At 54.4% G+C, this 22,649-nt stretch overlaps 1 protein-coding gene across 1 annotated transcript in view; it reads right to left on the reverse strand.

Moving 5' to 3' along the window:
• Positions 1 to 22,649, reverse strand: part of LOC137366351 (epoxide hydrolase 1-like) — a 112,466-nt gene that overhangs the window by 11,647 nt on the left and 78,170 nt on the right. Inside the window, exon 8 of the mRNA XM_068028249.1 lies at positions 22,083 to 22,208. Within this exon, the coding sequence (XP_067884350.1) occupies positions 22,083 to 22,208 (126 nt within the window). The remainder of the gene's footprint in view (positions 1 to 22,082; positions 22,209 to 22,649) is intronic.

Below are 22,649 nucleotides of genomic sequence, written 5' to 3' on the forward strand. Positions count from 1 at the left end.
GGAGGGGCTGTACGTCACACAGGACCCTGGTATTAAATGGGGGAGGGGCTGTACGTCACACAGGACCCTGGTATTAAATGGGGAGGGGCTGTACGTCACACAGGACCCTGGTATTAAATGGGGGAGGGGCTGTACGTCACACAGGACCCTGGTATTAAATGAGGGAGGGGCTGTACGTCACACAGGACCCTGGTATTAAATGAGGGAGGGGCTGTACGTCACACAGGACCCTGGTATTAAATGGGGGAGGGGCTGTACGTCACACAGGACCCTGGTATTAAATGGGGGAGGGGCTGTACGTCACACAGGACCCTGGTATTAAATGAGGGAGGGGCTGTACGTCACACAGGACCCTGGTATTAAATGGGGGAGGGGCTGTACGTCACACAGGACCCTGGTATTAAATGGGGGAGGGGCTGTACGTCACACAGGACCCTGGTATTAAATGGGGGAGGGGCTGTACGTCACACAGGACCCTGGTATTAAATGGGGAGGGGCTGTACGTCACACAGGACCCTGGTATTAAACGGGGGAGGGGCTGTACGTCACACAGGACCCTGGTATTAAATGAGGGAGGGGCTGTACGTCACACAGGACACTGGTATTAAATGAGTGAGGGGCTGTACGTCACACAGGACCCTGGTATTAAATGAGGGAGGGGCTGTACGTCACACAGGACCCTGGTATTAAATGGGGGAGGGGCTGTACGTCACACAGGACACTGGTATTAAATGAGTGAGGGGCTGTACGTCACACAGGACCCTGGTATTAAATGAGGGAGGGGCTGTACGTCACACAGGACCCTGGTATTAAATGGGGGAGGGGCTGTACGTCACACAGGACCCTGGTATTAAATGAGGGAGGGGCTGTACGTCACACAGGACACTGGTATTAAATGAGGGAGGGGCTGTACGTCACACAGGACCCTGGTATTAAATGGGGGAGGGGCTGTACGTCACACAGGATCCTGGTATTAAATGGGGAGGGGCTGTACGTCACACAGGACCCTGGTATTAAATGGGGAGGGGCTGTACGTCACACAGGACCCTGGTATTAAATGGGGGAGGGGCTGTACGTCACACAGGACCCTGGTATTAAATGGGGGAGGGGCTGTACGTCACACAGGACCCTGGTATTAAATGGGGGAGGGGCTGTACGTCACACAGGACCCTGGTATTAAATGGGGAGGGGCTGTACGTCACACAGGACCCTGGTATTAAACGGGGGAGGGGCTGTACGTCACACAGGACCCTGGTATTAAATGGGGGAGGGGCTGTACGTCACACAGGATCCTGGTATTAAATGGGGGAGGGGCTGTACGTCACACAGGACCCTGGTATTAAATGAGGGAGGGGCTGTACGTCACACAGGACCCTGGTATTAAATGAGGGAGGGCTGTACGTCACACAGGACCCTGGTATTAAATGAGGGAGGGGCTGTACGTCACACAGGACCCTGGTATTAAATGGGGGAGGGGCTGTACGTCACACAGGACACTGGTATTAAATGAGTGAGGGGCTGTACGTCACACAGGATCCTGGTATTAAATGAGGGAGGGGCTGTACGTCACACAGGACCCTGGTATTAAATGAGGGAGGGGCTGTACGTCACACAGGACACTGGTATTAAATGGGGGGGGGCTGTACGTCACACAGGACACTGGTATTAAATGAGGGAGGGGCTGGACGTCACACAGGACCCTGGTATTAAATGGGGGAGGGGCTGGACGTCACACAGGACCCTGGTATTAAATGGGGGAGGGGCTGTACGTCACACAGGATCCTGGTATTAAATGGGGGGGGGCTGTACGTCACACAGGACCCTGGTATTAAATGAGGGAGGGGCTGTACGTCACACATGACCCTGGTATTAAATGAGGGAGGGGCTGTACGTCACACAGGATCCTGGTATTAAATGGGGGGGGGCTGTACGTCACACAGGACCCTGGTATTAAATGAGGGAGGGGCTGTACGTCACACAGGACCCTGGTATTAAATGGGGGGGGGGGGGCTGTACGTCACACAGGACCCTGGTATTAAATGAGGGAGGGGCTGGACGTCACACAGGACCCTGGTATTAAATGAGGGAGGGGCTGTACGTCACACAGGACCCTGGTATTAAATGGGGAGGGGCTGTACGTCACACAGGACCCTGGTATTAAATGGGGGAGGGGCTGTACGTCACACAGGACCCTGGTATTAAATGGGGGAGGGGCTGTACGTCACACAGGACCCTGGTATTAAATGGGGGGGGGGGGGGCTGTACGTCACACAGGACCCTGGTATTAAATGAGGGAGGGGCTGGACGTCACACAGGACCCTGGTATTAAATGAGGGAGGGGCTGTACGTCACACAGGACCCTGGTATTAAATGGGGAGGGGCTGTACGTCACACAGGACCCTGGTATTAAATGGGGGAGGGGCTGTACGTCACACAGGACCCTGGTATTAAATGAGGGAGGGGCTGGACGTCACACAGGACCCTGGTATTAAATGAGGGAGGGGCTGTACGTCACACAGGACCCTGGTATTAAATGGGGGAGGGGCTGTACGTCACACAGGACCCTGGTATTAAATGGGGAGGGGCTGTACGTCACACAGGACCCTGGTATTAAATGAGGGAGGGGCTGGACGTCACACAGGACCCTGGTATTAAATGAGGGAGGGGCTGGACGTCACACAGGACCCTGGTATTAAATGAGGGAGGGGCTGTACGTCACACAGGACCCTGGTATTAAATGAGGGAGGGGCTGTACGTCACACAGGACCCTGGTATTAAATGGGGGAGGGGCTGTACGTCACACAGGACCCTGATATTAAATGGGGGAGGGGCTGTACGTCACACAGGACCCTGGTATTAAATGAGGGAGGGGCTGTACGTCACACAGGACCCTGGTATTAAATGGGGGAGGGGCTGTACGTCACACAGGACCCTGGTATTAAATGGGGGAGGGGCTGTACGTCACACAGGACCCTGGTATTAAATGAGGGAGGGGCTGTACGTCACACAGGACCCTGGTATTAAATGAGGGAGGGGCTGTACGTCACACAGGACCCTGGTATTAAATGGGGGAGGGGCTGTACGTCACACAGGACCCTGGTATTAAATGGGGGAGGGGCTGTACGTCACACAGGACCCTGGTATTAAATGAGGGAGGGGCTGTACGTCACACAGGACCCTGGTATGAAATGGGGGGGGGCTGTACGTCACACAGGACCCTGGTATTAAATGGGGGAGGGGCTGTACGTCACACAGGACCCTGGTATTAAATGGGGGAGGGGCTGTACGTCACACAGGACCCTGGTATTAAATGAGGGAGGGGCTGTACGTCACACAGGACCATGGTATTAAATGAGGGAGGGGCTGTACGTCACACAGGACCATGGTATTAAATGGGGGAGGGGCTGTACGTCACACAGGACCCTGGTATTAAATGGGGGAGGGGCTGTACGTCACACAGGACCCTGGTATTAAATGGGGGGGGGGGGCTGTACGTCACACAGGACCTTGGTATTAAACGGGGGAGGGGCTGTACGTCACACAGGACCCTGGTATTAAATGGAGGAGGGGCTGTACGTCACACAGGACCCTGGTATTAAATGAGGGAGGGGCTGTACGTCACACAGGACCCTGGTATTAAATGAGGGAGGGGCTGTACGTCACACATGACCCTGGTATTAAATGAGGGAGGGGCTGTACGTCACACAGGACCCTGGTATTAAATGGGGAGGGGCTGTACGTCACACAGGACCCTGGTATTAAATGGGGGAGGGGCTGTACGTCACACAGGACCCTGGTATTAAATGGGGAGGGGCTGTACGTCACACAGGACCCTGGTATTAAATGGGGAGGGGCTGTACGTCACACAGGACCCTGGTATTAAATGAGGAGGGGCTGTACGTCACACAGGACCCTGGTATTAAATGGGGGAGGGGCTGTACGTCACACAGGACCCTGGTATTAAATGGGGGAGGGGCTGTACGTCACACAGGACCCTGGTATTAAATGGGGAGGGGCTGTACGTCACACAAGACCCTGGTATTAAATGGGGGAGGGGCTGTACGTCACACAGGACCCTGGTATTAAACGGGGGAGGGGCTGTACGTCACACAGGACCCTGGTATTAAATGGGGGAGGGGCTGTACGTCACACAGGACCCTGGTATTAAATGAGGGAGGGGCTGTACGTCACACAGGACCCTGGTATTAAATGAGGGAGGGGCTGTACGTCACACATGACCCTGGTATTAAATGAGGGAGGGGCTGTACGTCACACAGGACCCTGGTATTAAATGGGGAGGGGCTGTACGTCACACAGGACCCTGGTATTAAATGGGGGAGGGGCTGTACGTCACACAGGACCCTGGTATTAAATGGGGAGGGGCTGTACGTCACACAGGACCCTGGTATTAAATGGGGAGGGGCTGTACGTCACACAGGACCCTGGTATTAAATGAGGAGGGGCTGTACGTCACACAGGACCCTGGTATTAAATGGGGGAGGGGCTGTACGTCACACAGGACCCTGGTATTAAATGGGGGAGGGGCTGTACGTCACACAGGACCCTGGTATTAAATGGGGGAGGGGCTGTACGTCACACAGGACCCTGGTATTAAATGGGGGGGGGGGCTGTACGTCACACAGGACCCTGGTATTAAATGGGGAGGGGCTGTACGTCACACAAGACCCTGGTATTAAATGGGGGAGGGGCTGTACGTCACACAGGACCCTGGTATTAAATGGGGGGGGGGGGCTGTACGTCACACAGGACCCTGGTATTAAATGGGGAGGGGCTGTACGTCACACAGGACCATGGTATTAAATGGGGAGGGGCTGTACGTCACACAGGACCCTGGTATTAAATGAGGGAGGGGCTGTACGTCACACAGGACCCTGGTATTAAATGAGGGAGGGGCTGTACGTCACACAGGACCCTGGTATTAAATGGGGGAGGGGCTGTACGTCACACAGGACCCTGGTATTAAATGGGGAGGGGCTGTACGTCACACAGGTCCCTGGTATTAAATGAGGGAGGGGCTGTACGTCACACAGGACCCTGGTATTAAATGAGGGAGGGGCTGTACGTCACACAGGACCCTGGTATTAAATGAGGGAGGGGCTGTACGTCACACAGGACCCTGGTATTAAATGAGGGAGGGGCTGGACGTCACACAGGACCCTGGTATTAAATGAGGGAGGGGCTGTACGTCACACAGGACCCTGGTATTAAATGGGGGAGGGGCTGGACGTCACACAGGACCCTGGTATTAAATGAGGGAGGGGCTGTACGTCACACAGGACCCTGGTATTAAATGGGGGAGGGGCTGTACGTCACACAGGACCCTGGTATTAAATGAGGGAGGGGCTGTACGTCACACAGGACCCTGGTATTAAATGGGGGAGGGGCTGGACGTCACACAGGACCCTGGTATTAAATGAGGGAGGGGCTGTACGTCACACAGGACCCTGGTATTAAATGGGGGAGGGGCTGTACGTCACACAGGACCCTGGTATTAAATGAGGGAGGGGCTGTACGTCACACAGGACCCTGGTATTAAATGAGGGAGGGGCTGTACGTCACACAGGACCCTGGTATTAAATGGGGAGGGGCTGTACGTCACACAGGACCCTGGTATTAAAAGGGGAGGGGGGCTGTACGTCACACAGGACACTGGTATTAAATGGGGGGGGGGGCTGTACGTCACACAGGACCCTGGTATTAAATGGGGGGGGGGCTGTACGTCACACAGGACCCTGGTATTAAATGGGGGAGGGGCTGTACGTCACACAGGACCCTGGTATTAAATGAGGGAGGGGCTGTACGTCACACAGGACCTTGGTATTAAATGGGGAGGGGCTGTACGTCACACAGGACCCTGGTATTAAATGGGGGAGGGGCTGTACGTCACACAGGACCCTGGTATTAAATGAGGGAGGGGCTGTACGTCACACAGGACCATGGTATTAAATGAGGGAGGGGCTGTACATCACACAGGACCCTGGTATTAAATGAGGGAGGGGCTGTACGTCACACAGGACCATGGTATTAAATGGGGAGGGGCTGTACATCACACAGGACCCTGGTATTAAATGAGGGAGGGGCTGTACGTCACACAGGACCATGGTATTAAATGAGGGAGGGGCTGTACGTCACACAGGACCCTGGTATTAAATGGGGGAGGGGCTGTACGTCACACAGGACCCTGGTATTAAATGGGGGAGGGGCTGTACGTCACACAGGACCTTGGTATTAAATGGGGGAGGGGCTGTACGTCACACAGGACCCTGGTATTAAATGGGGGGGGGGGGGGCTGTACGTCACACAGGACCCTGGTATTAAATGGGGGAGGGGCTGTACGTCACACAGGACCTTGGTATTAAATGGGGGAGGGGCTGTTCGTCACACAGGACCCTGGTATTAAATGAGGGAGGGGCTGTACGTCACACAGGACCCTGGTATTAAATGGGGGAGGGGCTGTACGTCACACAGGACCCTGGTATTAAATGGGGGGGGGGGGCTGTACGTCACACAGGACCCTGGTATTAAATGGGGAGGGGCTGTACGTCACACAGGACCCTGGTATTAAATGGGGGAGGGGCTGTACGTCACACAGGACCCTGGTATTAAATGGGGGGGGGGGGGGCTGTACGTCACACAGGACCCTGGTATTAAATGGGGAGGGGCTGTACGTCACACAAGACCCTGGTATTAAATGGGGAGGGGCTGTACGTCACACAGGACCCTGGTATTAAATGGGGAGGGGCTGTACGTCACACAGGACCCTGGTATTAAATGGGGAGGGGCTGTACGTCACACAGGACCCTGGTATTAAATGGGGGAGGGGCTGTACGTCACACAGGACCCTGGTATTAAATGGGGGAGGGGCTGTACGTCACACAGGACCCTGGTATTAAATGAGGGAGGGGCTGTACGTCACACAGGACCTTGGTATTAAATGGGGAGGGGCTGTACGTCACACAGGACCATGGTATTAAATGGGGGAGGGGCTGTACGTCACACAGGACCCTGGTATTAAATGAGGGAGGGGCTGTACGTCACACAGGACCCTGGTATTAAATGAGGGAGGGGCTGTACGTCACACAGGACCCTGGTATTAAATGGGGGAGGGGCTGTACGTCACACAGGACACTGGTATTAAATGAGGGAGGGGCTGTACGTCACACAGGACCCTGGTATTAAATGGGGGAGGGGGGGCTGTACGTCACACAGGACCATGGTATTAAATGGGGGAGGGGCTGTACGTCACACAGGACCCTGGTATTAAATGGGGGAGGGGCTGTACGTCACACAGGACCCTGGTATTAAATGGGGGAGGGGCTGTACGTCACACAGGATCCTGGTATTAAATGGGGGAGGGGCTGTACGTCACACAGGACCCTGGTATTAAATGGGGGAGGGGCTGGACGTCACACAGGACCATGGTATTAAATGGGGGAGGGGCTGTACGTCACACAGGACCCTGGTATTAAATGGGGGAGGGGCTGTACGTCACACAGGACCCTGGTAATAAATGAGGGAGGGGCTGTACGTCACACAGGACCATGGTATTAAATGGGGGAGGGGCTGTACGTCACACAGGACCCTGGTATTAAATGGGGGAGGGGCTGTACGTCACACAGGATCCTGGTATTAAATGGGGGAGGGGCTGTACGTCACACAGGATCCTGGTAATAAATGAGGGAGGGGCTGTACGTCACACAGGACCCTGGTATTAAATGGGGGAGGGGCTGTACGTCACACAGGACCCTGGTATTAAATGGGGGAGGGGCTGTACGTCACACAGGATCCTGGTAATAAATGAGGGAGGGGCTGTACGTCACACAGGACCCTGGTATTAAATGGGGGAGGGGCTGTACGTCACACAGGATCCTGGTAATAAATGAGGGAGGGGCTGTACGTCACACAGGACCCTGGTATTAAATGGGGGAGGGCTGTACGTCACACAGGATCCTGGTAATAAATGAGGGAGGGGCTGTACGTCACACAGGACCCTGGTATTAAATGGGGGAGGGCTGTACGTCACACAGGATTAGATTGGATTAGAGATACAGCACTGAAACATGCCCTTCGGCCCACCGAGTCTGTGCCGAACATCAACCACCCATTTATACTAATCATACACTAATCCCATATTCCTACCAAACATCCCCACCTGTCCCTATATTTCCCTACCACCTACCTATACTAGTGACAATTTATAATGGCCAATTAACCTATCAACCTGCAAGTCTTTTGGCTTGTGGGAGGAAACCGGAGCACCCGGAGAAAACCCACGCAGACACAGGGAGAACTTGCAAACTCCACACAGGCAGTACCCGGAATTGAACCCGGGTCGCTGGAGCTGTGAGGCTGCGGTGCTAACCACTGCGCCACTGTGCTGCCCCTGGTATTAAATGAGGGAGGGGCTGTACGTCACACAGGACCTTGGTATTAAATGGGGGAGGGGCTGTACGTCACACAGGACCATGGTATTAAATGAGGGAGGGGCTGTACGTCACACAGGACCTTGGTATTAAATGGGGGAGGGGCTGTACGTCACACAGGATCCTGGTATTAAATGAGGGAGGGGCTGTACGTCACACAGGACCCTGGTATTAAATGAGGGAGGGGCTGTACGTCACACAGGACCCTGGTATTAAATGGGGGAGGGGCTGTACGTCACACAGGACCCTGGTATTAAATGAGGGAGGGGCTGTACGTCACACAGGACCCTGGTATTAAATGAGGGAGGGGCTGTACGTCACACAGGACCCTGGTATTAAATGGGGGAGGGGCTGTACGTCACACAGGATCCTGGTATTAAATGAGGGAGGGGCTGTACGTCACACAGGACCCTGGTATTAAATGGGGGAGGGGCTGTACGTCACACAGGACCCTGGTATTAAATGGGGGAGGGGCTGTACGTCACACAGGATCCTGGTATTAAATGAGGGAGGGGCTGTACGTCACACAGGACCCTGGTATTAAATGGGGGAGGGGCTGTACGTCACACAGGACCCTGGTATTAAATGAGGGAGGGGCTGTACGTCACACAGGACCCTGGTATTAAATGGGGGAGGGGCTGTACGTCACACAGGACCCTGGTATTAAATGGGGAGGGGCTGTACGTCACACAGGACCCTGGTATTAAATGAGGGAGGGGCTGTACGTCACACAGGACCCTGGTATTAAATGAGGGAGGGGCTGTACGTCACACAGGACCCTGGTCTTAAATGGGGGAGGGGCTGTACGTCACACAGGACCATGGTATTAAATGAGGGAGGGGCTGTACGTCACACAGGACCCTGGTATTAAATGGGGGAGGGGCTGTACGTCACACAGGACCCTGGTCTTAAATGGGGGAGGGGCTGTACGTCACACAGGACCCTGGTATTAAATGGGGGAGGGGCTGTACGTCACACAGGACACTGGTATTAAATGAGGGAGGGGCTGTACGTCACACAGGACACTGGTATTAAATGGGGGAGGGGCTGTACGTCACACAGGACCCTGGTATTAAATGAGGGAGGGGCTGTACGTCACACAGGACCCTGGTATTAAATGAGGGAGGGGCTGTACGTCACACAGGACCCTGGTATTAAATGGGGGAGGGGCTGTACGTCACACAGGACCCTGGTATTAAATGGGGGAGGGGCTGTACGTCACACAGGACACTGGTATTAAATGAGGGAGGGGCTGTACGTCACACAGGACCCTGGTCTTAAATGGGGGAGGGGCTGTACGTCACACAGGACACTGGTATTAAATGAGGGAGGGGCTGTACGTCACACAGGACCCTGGTCTTAAATGGGGAGGGGCTGTACGTCACACAGGATCATGGTATTAAATGGGGGAGGGGCTGTACGTCACACAGGATCCTGGTATTAAATGGGGGAGGGGCTGTACGTCACACAGGACCCTGGTATTAAATGAGGGAGGGGCTGTACGTCACACAGGACCTTGGTATTAAATGAGGGAGGGGCTGTACGTCACACAGGACCCTGGTATCAAATGAGGGAGGGGCTGTACGTCACACAGGACCCTGGTATTAAATGAGGGAGGGGCTGTACGTCACACAGGACCCTGATATTAAATGAGGGAGGGGCTGTACGTCACACAGGACCCTGGTATTAAATGGGGGAGGGGCTGTACGTCACACAGGACCCTGGTATTAAATGAGGGAGGGGCTGTACGTCACACAGGACCCTGGTATTAAATGGGGGAGGGCTGTACGTCACACAGGACCCTGATATTAAATGGGGGAGGGGCTGTACGTCACACAGGACCCTGGTATTAAATGAGGGAGGGGCTGTACGTCACACAGGACCCTGGTATTAAATGAGGGAGGGGCTGTACGTCACACAGGACCCTGGTATTAAATGAGGGAGGGGCTGTACGTCACACAGGACACTGGTATTAAATGAGGGAGGGGCTGTACGTCACACAGGACCCTGGTATTAAATGGGGGAGGGGCTGTACGTCACACAGGACCCTGGTATTAAATGGGGGAGGGGCTGTACGTCACACAGGACCCTGGTATTAAATGGGGGGGGCTGTACGTCACACAGGACCTTGGTATTAAATGAGGGAGGGGCTGTACGTCACACAGGACCCTGGTATTAAATGGGGGAGGGGCTGTACGTCACACAGGACCCTGGTATTAAATGAGGGAGGGGCTGTACGTCACACAGGACCCTGGTATTAAATGAGGGAGGGGCTGGACGTCACACAGGACCCTGGTATTAAATGGGGGAGGGGCTGTACGTCACACAGGACCCTGGTATTAAATGGGGGAGGGGCTGTACGTCACACAGGACCCTGGTATTAAATGAGGGAGGGGCTGGACGTCACACAGGACCCTGGTATTAAATGGGGAGGGGCTGTACGTCACACAGGACCCTGGTATTAAATGAGGGAGGGGCTGTACGTCACACAGGACCCTTGTATTAAATGAGGGAGGGGCTGTACGTCACACAGGACCCTGGTATTAAATGGGGAGGGGCTGTACGTCACACAGGACCATGGTATTAAATGGGGGAGGGGCTGTACGTCACACAGGACCCTGGTATTAAATGAGGGAGGGGCTGTACGTCACACAGGACCCTGGTATTAAATGGGGGAGGGGCTGTACGTCACACAGGACCCTGGTATTAAATGGGGGAGGAGCTGTACGTCACACAGGACCCTGGTATTAAATGAGGGAGGGGCTGTACGTCACACAGGACCCTGGTATTAAATGAGGGAGGGGCTGTACGTCACACAGGACCCTGGTATTAAATGAGGGAGGGGCTGTACGTCACACAGGATCCTGGTATTAAATGAGGGAGGGGCTGTACGTCACACAGGACCCTGGTATTAAATGAGGGAGGGGCTGTACGTCACACAGGATCCTGGTATTAAATGGGGGAGGGGCTGTACGTCACACAGGACCCTGGTATTAAATGAGGGAGGGGCTGTACGTCACACAGGACCCTGGTATTAAATGGGGGAGGGCTGTACGTCACACAGGACCCTGATATTAAATGAGGGAGGGGCTGTACGTCACACAGGACCCTGGTATTAAATGAGGGAGGGGCTGTACGTCACACAGGACCCTGGTATTAAATGAGGGAGGGGCTGTACGTCACACAGGACCCTGGTATTAAATGAGGGAGGGGCTGTACGTCACACAGGACACTGGTATTAAATGGGGGAGGGGCTGTACGTCACACAGGACACTGGTATTAAATGGGGGAGGGGCTGTACGTCACACAGGACACTGGTATTAAATGGGGGAGGGGCTGTACGTCACACAGGACACTGGTATTAAATGGGGAGGGGCTGTACGTCACACAGGATCCTGGTATTAAATGGGGGAGGGGCTGTACGTCACACAGGACCCTGGTATTAAATGAGGGAGGGGCTGTACGTCACACAGGATCCTGGTATTAAATGGGGAGGGGCTGTACGTCACACAGGATCCTGGTATTAAATGGGGGAGGGGCTGTACGTCACACAGGACCCTGGTATTAAATGGGGGAGGGGCTGTACGTCACACAGGACCCTGGTATTAAATGAGGGAGGGGCTGTACGTCACACAGGACCCTGATATTAAATGGGGGAGGGGCTGTACGTCACACAGGACCCTGGTATTAAATGAGGGAGGGGCTGTACGTCACACAGGACCCTGGTATTAAATGAGGGAGGGGCTGTACGTCACACAGGATCCTGGTATTAAATGGGGGAGGGGCTGTACGTCACACAGGATCCTGGTATTAAATGGGGGAGGGGCTGTACGTCACACAGGACCCTGGTATTAAATGGGGGAGGGGCTGTACGTCACACAGGACCCTGGTATTAAATGAGGGAGGGGCTGTACGTCACACAGGACCCTGGTATTAAATGAGGGAGGGGCTGTACGTCACACAGGACCCTGGTATTAAATGGGGGAGGGGCTGTACGTCACACAGGACCCTGGTATTAAATGAGGGAGGGGCTGTACGTCACACAGGACCCTGGTATTAAATGGGGGAGGGGCTGTACGTCACACAGGACCCTGGTATTAAATGGGGGAGGGGCTGTACGTCACACAGGACCCTGGTATTAAATGGGGGGGGGGGGGGGCTGTACGTCACACAGGACCCTGGTATTAAATGGGGGAGGGGCTGTACGTCACACAGGACCTTGGTATTAAATGGGGGAGGGGCTGTACGTCACACAGGACCCTGGTATTAAATGAGGGAGGAGGGGCTGTACGTCACACAGGACCCTGGTATTAAATGGGGGAGGGGCTGTACGTCACACAGGACCCTGGTATTAAATGGGGGGGGGGGGCTGTACGTCACACAGGACCCTGGTATTAAATGGGGAGGGGCTGTACGTCACACAAGACCCTGGTATTAAATGGGGAGGGGCTGTACGTCACACAGGACCCTGGTATTAAATGAGGGAGGGGCTGTACGTCACACAGGACCTTGGTATTAAATGGGGAGGGGCTGTACGTCACACAGGACCCTGGTATTAAATGAGGGAGGGGCTGTACGTCACACAGGACCCTGGTATTAAATGGGGAGGGGCTGTACGTCACACAGGACCCTGGTATTAAATGAGGGAGGGGCTGTACGTCACACAGGACCCTGGTATTAAATGAGGGAGGGGCTGTACATCACAGGACCCTGGTATTAAATGAGGGAGGGGCTGTACGTCACACAGGACCCTGGTATTAAATGGGGGAGGGGCTGTACGTCACACAGGACCCTGGTATTAAATGGGGGAGGGGCTGTACGTCACACAGGACACTGGTATTAAATGAGGGAGGGGCTGTACGTCACACAGGACCCTGGTATTAAATGGGGGAGGGGGGGCTGTACGTCACACAGGACCCTGGTATTAAATGAGGGAGGGGCTGTACGTCACACAGGACCTTGGTATTAAATGAGGGAGGGGCTGTACGTCACACAGGACCCTGGTATCAAATGAGGGAGGGGCTGTACGTCACACAGGATCCTGGTATTAAATGGGGGAGGGCTGTACGTCACACAGGACCCTGATATTAAATGAGGGAGGGGCTGTACGTCACACAGGACCCTGGTATTAAATGGGGGAGGGGCTGTACGTCACACAGGACCCTGGTATTAAATGAGGGAGGGGCTGTACGTCACACAGGACCCTGGTATTAAATGGGGGAGGGCTGTACGTCACACAGGACCCTGATATTAAATGAGGGAGGGGCTGTACGTCACACAGGACCCTGGTATTAAATGAGGGAGGGGCTGTACGTCACACAGGACCCTGGTATTAAATGAGGGAGGGGCTGTACGTCACACAGGACCCTGGTATTAAATGAGGGAGGGGCTGTACGTCACACAGGACACTGGTATTAAATGGGGGAGGGGCTGTACGTCACACAGGACCCTGGTATTAAATGGGGGAGGGGCTGTACGTCACACAGGACCCTGGTATTAAATGGGGGAGGGGCTGTACGTCACACAGGACCCTGGTATTAAATGGGGGAGGGGCTGTACGTCACACAGGACCTTGGTATTAAATGGGGGAGGGGCTGTACGTCACACAGGACCCTGGTATTAAATGGGGGAGGGGCTGTACGTCACACAGGACCCTGGTATTAAATGAGGGAGGGGCTGTACGTCACACAGGACCCTGGTATTAAATGGGGGAGGGGCTGTACGTCACACAGGACCCTGGTATTAAATGGGGGAGGGGCTGTACGTCACACAGGACCTTGGTATTAAATGGGGGAGGGGCTGTACGTCACACAGGACCCTGGTATTAAATGGGGGAGGGGCTGTACGTCACACAGGACCCTGGTATTAAATGAGGGAGGGGCTGTACGTCACACAGGACCCTGGTATTAAATGGGGGAGGGGCTGTACGTCACACAGGACCCTGGTATTAAATGAGGGAGGGGCTGTACGTCACACAGGACCCTGGTATTAAATGGGGGAGGGGCTGTACGTCACACAGGACCCTGGTATTAAATGGGGGAGGGGCTGTACGTCACACAGGACCCTGGTATTAAATGGGGGAGGGGCTGTACGTCACACAGGACCCTGGTATTAAATGAGGGAGGGGCTGTACGTCACACAGGACCCTGGTATTAAATGAGGGAGGGGCTGGACGTCACACAGGACCCTGGTATTAAATGGGGGAGGGGCTGTACGTCACACAGGACCCTGGTATTAAATGGGGGAGGGGCTGTACGTCACACAGGACCCTGGTATTAAATGAGGGAGGGGCTGGACGTCACACAGGACCCTTGTATTAAATGAGGGAGGGGCTGTACGTCACACAGGACCCTGGTATTAAATGGGGAGGGGCTGTACGTCACAGAGGACCCTGATATTAAATGAGGGAGGGGCTGGACGTCACACAGGACCCTGGTATTAAATGGGGAGGGGCTGTACGTCACACAGGACCCTGGTATTAAATGAGGGAGGGGCTGTACGTCACACAGGACCCTTGTATTAAATGAGGGAGGGGCTGTACGTCACACAGGACCCTGGTATTAAATGGGGAGGGGCTGTACGTCACACAGGACCATGGTATTAAATGGGGGAGGGGCTGTACATCACACAGGACCCTGGTATTAAATGAGGGAGGGGCTGTACGTCACACAGGACCCTGGTATTAAATGGGGGAGGGGCTGTACGTCACACAGGACCCTGGTATTAAATGAGGGAGGGGCTGTACGTCACACAGGACCCTGGTATTAAATGGGGGAGGGGCTGGACGTCACACAGGACCCTGGTATTAAATGGGGGAGGGGCTGTACGTCACACAGGACCCTGGTATTAAATGAGGGAGGGCTGTACGTCACACAGGACCCTGGTATTAAATGAGGGAGGGGCTGTACGTCACACAGGACCCTGGTATTAAATGGGGAGGGGCTGTACGTCACACAGGACCCTGGTATTAAATGAGGGAGGGGCTGTACGTCACACAGGATCCTGGTATTAAATGGGGGAGGGCTGTACGTCACACAGGACCATGGTATTAAATGGGGGGGGCTGTACGTCACACAGGACCCTGATATTAAATGGGGGAGGGGCTGTACGTCACACAGGACCTTGGTATTAAATGAGGGAGGGGCTGTACGTCACACAGGACCCTGGTATTAAATGGGGGAGGGGCTGTACGTCACACAGGACCCTGATATTAAATGGGGGAGGGGCTGTACGTCACACAGGACCTTGGTATTAAATGAGGGAGGGGCTGTACGTCACACAGGACCCTGGTATTAAATGGGGGAGGGGCTGTACGTCACACAGGACCCTGGTATTAAATGAGGGAGGGGCTGTACGTCACACAGGACCCTGGTATTAAATGGGGAGGGGCTGTACGTCACACAGGACCCTGATATTAAATGAGGGAGGGGCTGTACGTCACACAGGACCATGGTATTAAATGGGGGGGGCTGTACGTCACACAGGACCCTGATATTAAATGGGGGAGGGGCTGTACGTCACACAGGACCTTGGTATTAAATGAGGGAGGGGCTGTACGTCACACAGGACCCTGGTATTAAATGGGGGAGGGGCTGTACGTCACACAGGACCCTGGTATTAAATGAGGGAGGGCTGTACGTCACACAGGACCCTGGTATTAAATGGGGGAGGGGCTGTACGTCACACAGGATCCTGGTATTAAATGAGGGAGGGGCTGTACGTCACACAGGACCCTGGTATTAAATGGGGGAGGGGCTGTACGTCACACAGGACCCTGGTATTAAATGAGGGAGGGCTGTACGTCACACAGGACCCTGGTATTAAATGGGGGAGGGGCTGTACGTCACACAGGATCCTGGTATTAAATGAGGGAGGGGCTGTACGTCACACAGGACCCTGGTATTAAATGGGGGAGGGGCTGTACGTCACACAGGACCCTGGTATTAAATGAGGGAGGGCTGTACGTCACACAGGACCCTGGTATTAAATGGGGGAGGGGCTGTACGTCACACAGGACCTTGGTATTAAATGGGGGAGGGGCTGTACGTCACACAGGACCCTGGTATTAAATGGGGGAGGGGCTGTACGTCACACAGGACCCTGGTATTAAATGAGGGAGGGCTGTACGTCACACAGGACCCTGGTATTAAATGGGGGAGGGGCTGTACGTCACACAGGACCCTGGTATTAAATGGGGGAGGGGCTGTACGTCACACAGGACCCTGGTATTAAATGAGGGAGGGGCTGTACGTCACACAGGACCCTGGTATTAAATGAGGGAGGGCTGTACGTCACACAGGACCCTGGTATTAAATGGGGGAGGGGCTGTACGTCACACAGGATCCTGGTATTAAATGAGGGAGGGGCTGTACGTCACACAGGACCCTGGTATTAAATGAGGGAGGGCTGTACGTCACACAGGACCCTGGTATTAAATGGGGGAGGGGCTGTACGTCACACAGGATCCTGGTATTAAATGAGGGAGGGGCTGTACGTCACACAGGACCCTGGTATTAAATGGGGGAGGGGCTGTACGTCACACAGGACCCTGGTATTAAATGGGGGAGGGGCTGTACGTCACACAGGACCCTGGTATTAAATGGGGGAGGGGCTGTACGTCACACAGGATCCTGATATTAAATGAGGGAGGGGCTGTACGTCACACAGGACCCTGATATTAAACGGGGGAGGGGCTGTACGTCACACAGGACCATGGTATTAAATGGGGGAGGGGCTGTACGTCACACAGGACACTGGTATTAAATGGGGGGGGGGGGGCTGTACGTCACACAGGACCCTGATATTAAATGAGGGAGGGGCTGTACGTCACACAGGACCCTGGTATTAAATGGGGGAGGAGGGGCTGTACGTCACACAGGACCCTGGTATTAAATGGGGGAGGGGCTGTACGTCACACAGGACCCTGGTATTAAATGAGGGAGGGGCTGTACGTCACACAGGACCCTGGTATTAAATGAGGGAGGGGCTGTACGTCACACAGGACCCTGGTATTAAATGAGGGAGGGCTGTACGTCACACAGGACCCTGGTATTAAATGAGGGAGGGGCTGTACGTCACACAGGACCCTGGTATTAAATGAGGGAGGGGCTGTACGTCACACAGGATCCTGGTATTAAATGGGGGAGGGGCTGTACGTCACACAGGACACTGGTATTAAATGGGGGGGGGGCTGTACGTCACACAGGACCCTGATATTAAATGAGGGAGGGGCTGTACGTCACACAGGACCCTGGTATTAAATGGGGGAGGAGGGGCTGTACGTCACACAGGACCCTGGTATTAAATGGGGGAGGGGCTGTACGTCACACAGGACCCTGGTATTAAATGAGGGAGGGGCTGTACGTCGCACAGGACCATGGTATTAAATGGGGGAGGGGCTGTACGTCACACAGGACCCTGGTATTAAATGAGGGAGGGGCTGTACGTCACACAGGACCCTGGTATTAAATGAGGGAGGGGCTGTACGTCACACAGGACCCTGGTATTAAATGAGGGAGGGGCTGTACGTCACACAGGACCCTGGTATTAAATGAGGGAGGGGCTGTACGTCACACAGGACCCTGGTATTAAATGAGGGAGGGGCTGGACGTCACACAGGACACTGGTATTAAATGGGGGAGGGGCTGTACGTCACACAGGACCCTGGTATTAAATGGGGGAGGGGCTGTACGTCACACAGGACCCTGGTATTAAATGAGGGAGGGGCTGTACGTCACACAGGACCCTGGTATTAAATGAGGAGGGGCTGTACGTCACACAGGACCCTGGTATTAAATGGGGGAGGGGCTGTACGTCACACAGGACCCTGGTATTAAATGGGGGAGGGGCTGTACGTCACACAGGACCCTGGTATTAAATGAGGGAGGGGCTGTACGTCACACAGGACCCTGGTATTAAATGGGGGAGGGGCTGTACGTCACACAGGACCCTGGTATTAAATGGGGGAGGGGCTGTACGTCACACAGGACCCTGGTATTAAATGAGGAGGGGCTGTACGTCACACAGGACCCTGGTATTAAATGAGGGAGGGGCTGTACGTCACACAGGACCCTGGTATTAAATGGGGGAGGGGCTGTACGTCACACAGGACCCTGGTATTAAATGAGGGAGGGGCTGTACGTCACACAGGACCCTGGTATTAAATGGGGGAGGGGCTGTACGTCACACAGGACCCTGGTATTAAATGGGGGAGGGGCTGTACGTCACACAGGATCCTGGTATTAAATGAGGGAGGGGCTGTACGTCACACAGGACCATGGTATTAAATGGGGGAGGGGCTGTACGTCACACATGACCCTGATATTAAATGGGGGAGGGGCTGTACGTCACACAGGACCCTGGTATTAAATGGGGAGGGGCTGAACGTCACACAGGACCATGGTATTAAATGGGGGAGGGGCTGTACGTCACACAGGACCCTGGTATTAAATGGGGGAGGGGCTGTACGTCACACAGGACCCTGGTATTAAATGGGGGAGGGGCTGTACGTCACACAGGACCCTGATATTAAATGAGGGAGGGGCTGTACGTCACACAGGACCCTGGTATTAAATGGGGAGGGGCTGAACGTCACACAGGACCCTGGTATTAAATGGGGGAGGGGCTGTACGTCACACAGGACCCTGGTATTAAATGAGGGAGGGGCTGTACGTCACACAGGACCATGGTATTAAATGGGGGAGGGGCTGTACGTCACACAGGACCCTGGTATTAAATGGGGGAGGGGCTGTACGTCACACAGGACCCTGGTATTAAATGAGGGAGGGGCTGTACGTCACACAGGACCCTGGTATTAAATGGGGGAGGGGCTGTACGTCACACAGGACCATGGTATTAAATGGGGGAGGGGCTGTACGTCACACAGGACCCTGGTATTAAATGGGGGAGGGGCTGTACGTCACACAGGACCATGGTATTAAATGGGGGAGGGGCTGTACGTCACACAGGACCCTGGTATTAAATGGGGGAGGGGCTGTACGTCACACAGGACCCTGGTATTAAATGGGGGAGGGGCTGTACGTCACACAGGACCCTGGTATTAAATGAGGGAGGGGCTGTACGTCACACAGGACCCTGGTATTAAATGAGGGGGGGGCTGTACGTCACACAGGACCATGGTATTAAATGGGGGAGGGGCTGTACGTCACACAGGACCCTGATATTAAATGGGGGAGGGGCTGTACGTCACACAGGACCCTGATATTAAACGGGGGAGGGGCTGTACGTCACACAGGACCCTGATATTAAACGGGGGGGGACGGCTGTACGTCACACAGGACCCTGGTATTAAATGAGGGAGGGGCTGTACGTCACACAGGACCCTGGTATTAAATGGGGGAGGGGCTGTACGTCACACAGGACCCTGGTATTAAATGGGGGAGGGGCTGTACGTCACACAGGACCCTGGTATTAAATGAGGGAGGGGCTGTACGTCACACAGGACCCTGGTATTAAATGGGGAGGGGCTGTACGTCACACAGGACCCTGGTATTAAATGGGGGACGGCTGTACGTCACACAGGACCCTGGTATTAAATGAGGGAGGGGCTGTACGTCACACAGGACCCTGGTATTAAATGGGGGAGGGGCTGTACGTCACACAGGACCCTGGTATTAAATGAGGGAGGGGCTGTACGTCACACAGGACCCTGGTATTAAATGGGGGGGACGGCTGTACGTCACACAGGACCCTGGTATTAAATGGGGGAGGGGCTGTACGTCACACAGGACCCTGGTATTAAATGGGGGAGGGGCTGTACGTCACACAGGACCCTGGTATTAAATGGGGGGGACGGCTGTACGTCACACAGGACCCTGGTATTAAATGGGGGAGGGGCTGTACGTCACACAGGACCCTGGTATTAAATGAGGGAGGGGCTGTACGTCACACAGGACCCTGGTATTAAATGGGGGAGGGGCTGTACGTCACACAGGACCCTGGTATTAAATGAGGGAGGGGCTGTACGTCACACAGGACCCTGGTATTAAATGGGGGAGGGGCTGTACGTCACACAGGACCCTGGTATTAAATGGGGGGGACGGCTGTACGTCACACAGGACCCTGGTATTAAATGGGGGAGGGGCTGTACGTCACACAGGACCCTGGTATTAAATGGGGGGGACGGCTGTACGTCACACAGGACCCTGGTATTAAATGGGGGAGGGGCTGTACGTCACACAGGACCCTGGTATTAAATGAGGGAGGGGCTGTACGTCACACAGGACCCTGGTATTAAATGGGGGAGGGGCTGTACGTCACACAGGACCCTGGTATTAAATGGGGGGGACGGCTGTACGTCACACAGGACCCTGGTATTAAATGGGGGAGGGGCTGTACGTCACACAGGACCCTGGTATTAAATGGGGGAGGGGCTGTACGTCACACAGGACCCTGGTATTAAATGGGGGAGGGGCTGTACGTCACACAGGACCTTGGTATTAAATGGGGGACGGCTGTACGTCACACAGGACCCTGGTATTAAATGGGGGAGGGGCTGTACGTCACACAGGACCCTGGTATTAAATGAGGGAGGGGCTGTACGTCACACAGGACCCTGGTATTAAATGAGGGAGGGGCTGTACGTCACACAGGACCCTGGTATTAAATGGGGGAGGGGCTGTACGTCACACAGGACCCTGGTATTAAATGGGGGGGACGGCTGTACGTCACACAGGACCCTGGTATTAAATGAGGGAGGAGGGGCTGTACGTCACACAGGACCCTGGTATTAAATGGGGGAGGGGCTGTACGTCACACAGGACCCTGGTATTAAATGGGGGAGGGGCTGTACGTCACACAGGACCCTGGTATTAAATGGGGGAGGGGCTGTACGTCACACAGGACCCTGGTATTAAATGAGGGAGGGGCTGTACGTCACACAGGACCCTGGTATTAAATGGGGGAGGGGCTGTACGTCACACAGGACCCTGGTATTAAATGGGGGGGACGGCTGTACGTCACACAGGACCCTGGTATTAAATGAGGGAGGAGGGGCTGTACGTCACACAGGACCCTGGTATTCAATGGGGGGGGGGGGGGGCTGTACGTCACACAGGACCCTGGTATTAAATGGGGGAGGGGCTGTACGTCACACAGGACCATGGTATTAAATGGGGGAGGGGCTGTACGTCACACAGGACCCTGGTATTAAATGGGGGAGGGGCTGTACGTCACACAGGACCATGGTATTAAATGGGGGGGGGGGGCTGTACGTCACACAGGACCCTGGTATTAAATGGGGGAGGGGCTGTACGTCACACAGGACCCTGGTATTAAATGGGGGAGGGGCTGTACGTCACACAGGACCCTGGTATTAAATGGGGGAGGGGCTGTACGTCACACAGGACCATGGTATTAAATGGGGGGGGGGGGCTGTACGTCACACAGGACCCTGGTATTAAATGGGGGAGGGGCTGTACGTCACACAGGACCCTGGTATTAAATGGGGGAGGGGCTGTACGTCACACAGGACCTTGGTATTAAATGGGGGAGGGGGGAAGGGTGGCAGTGTCACTGGTGTCATTGGGCCATTGGCAGCTGATTGGATTTGTGAATGAAACACAGACATTGTCACACAGCTCGTGTTGGTACAGCAGTAATTCACAATTCATCACTAACTTGGCATCGATCCGATTGCTGAAATCTGTGCCCAGGTTCTCTTTGTACATGCGCATGGAGGAGGTCACTGAGCCAGTTACCCAGTACATCATCACATTGGTCAGAAGCTCATCGAGAGTGAATTTCCTGGGATCAGCACAGGGGCAGGGGTGAAATATCAAAGTAAAAGATCAGCTGTTATTAATGGATAGTTTGCTGGATTGTCATCACCAGTAACATTAAAATGCTTTTCAGCTTCTGCTGCACTTTTCCTGTATTTGATGTTTCAAATATGCCTTGGATGGTGAGGAGAGAGGAAGGTAAAAGGGATATGTCGAACATTCCTTGTTCCAGTCCTACTCAGGCCCCCTCCCTCACCTCTTTTTCCAGTACATTGATGACTGTATCGGTGCCATTTCCTGCTCCCGCCCTGAACTGGAAAACCTCATTAACTTTGCTTCCAATTTCCACCCTTCTCTCACTTTTACATGGTCCATCTCGGACACTTCCCTTCCCTTCCTCGACTTCTTTGTCTCCATCTCTGGGGATAGGCTGTCTACTAATATCCATTATAAGCCCACCGACCCC

This window comes from Heterodontus francisci, chromosome 3 (genome assembly GCF_036365525.1).
Source record: "Heterodontus francisci isolate sHetFra1 chromosome 3, sHetFra1.hap1, whole genome shotgun sequence".
Taxonomy (NCBI): Eukaryota; Metazoa; Chordata; class Chondrichthyes; order Heterodontiformes; family Heterodontidae; genus Heterodontus; species Heterodontus francisci.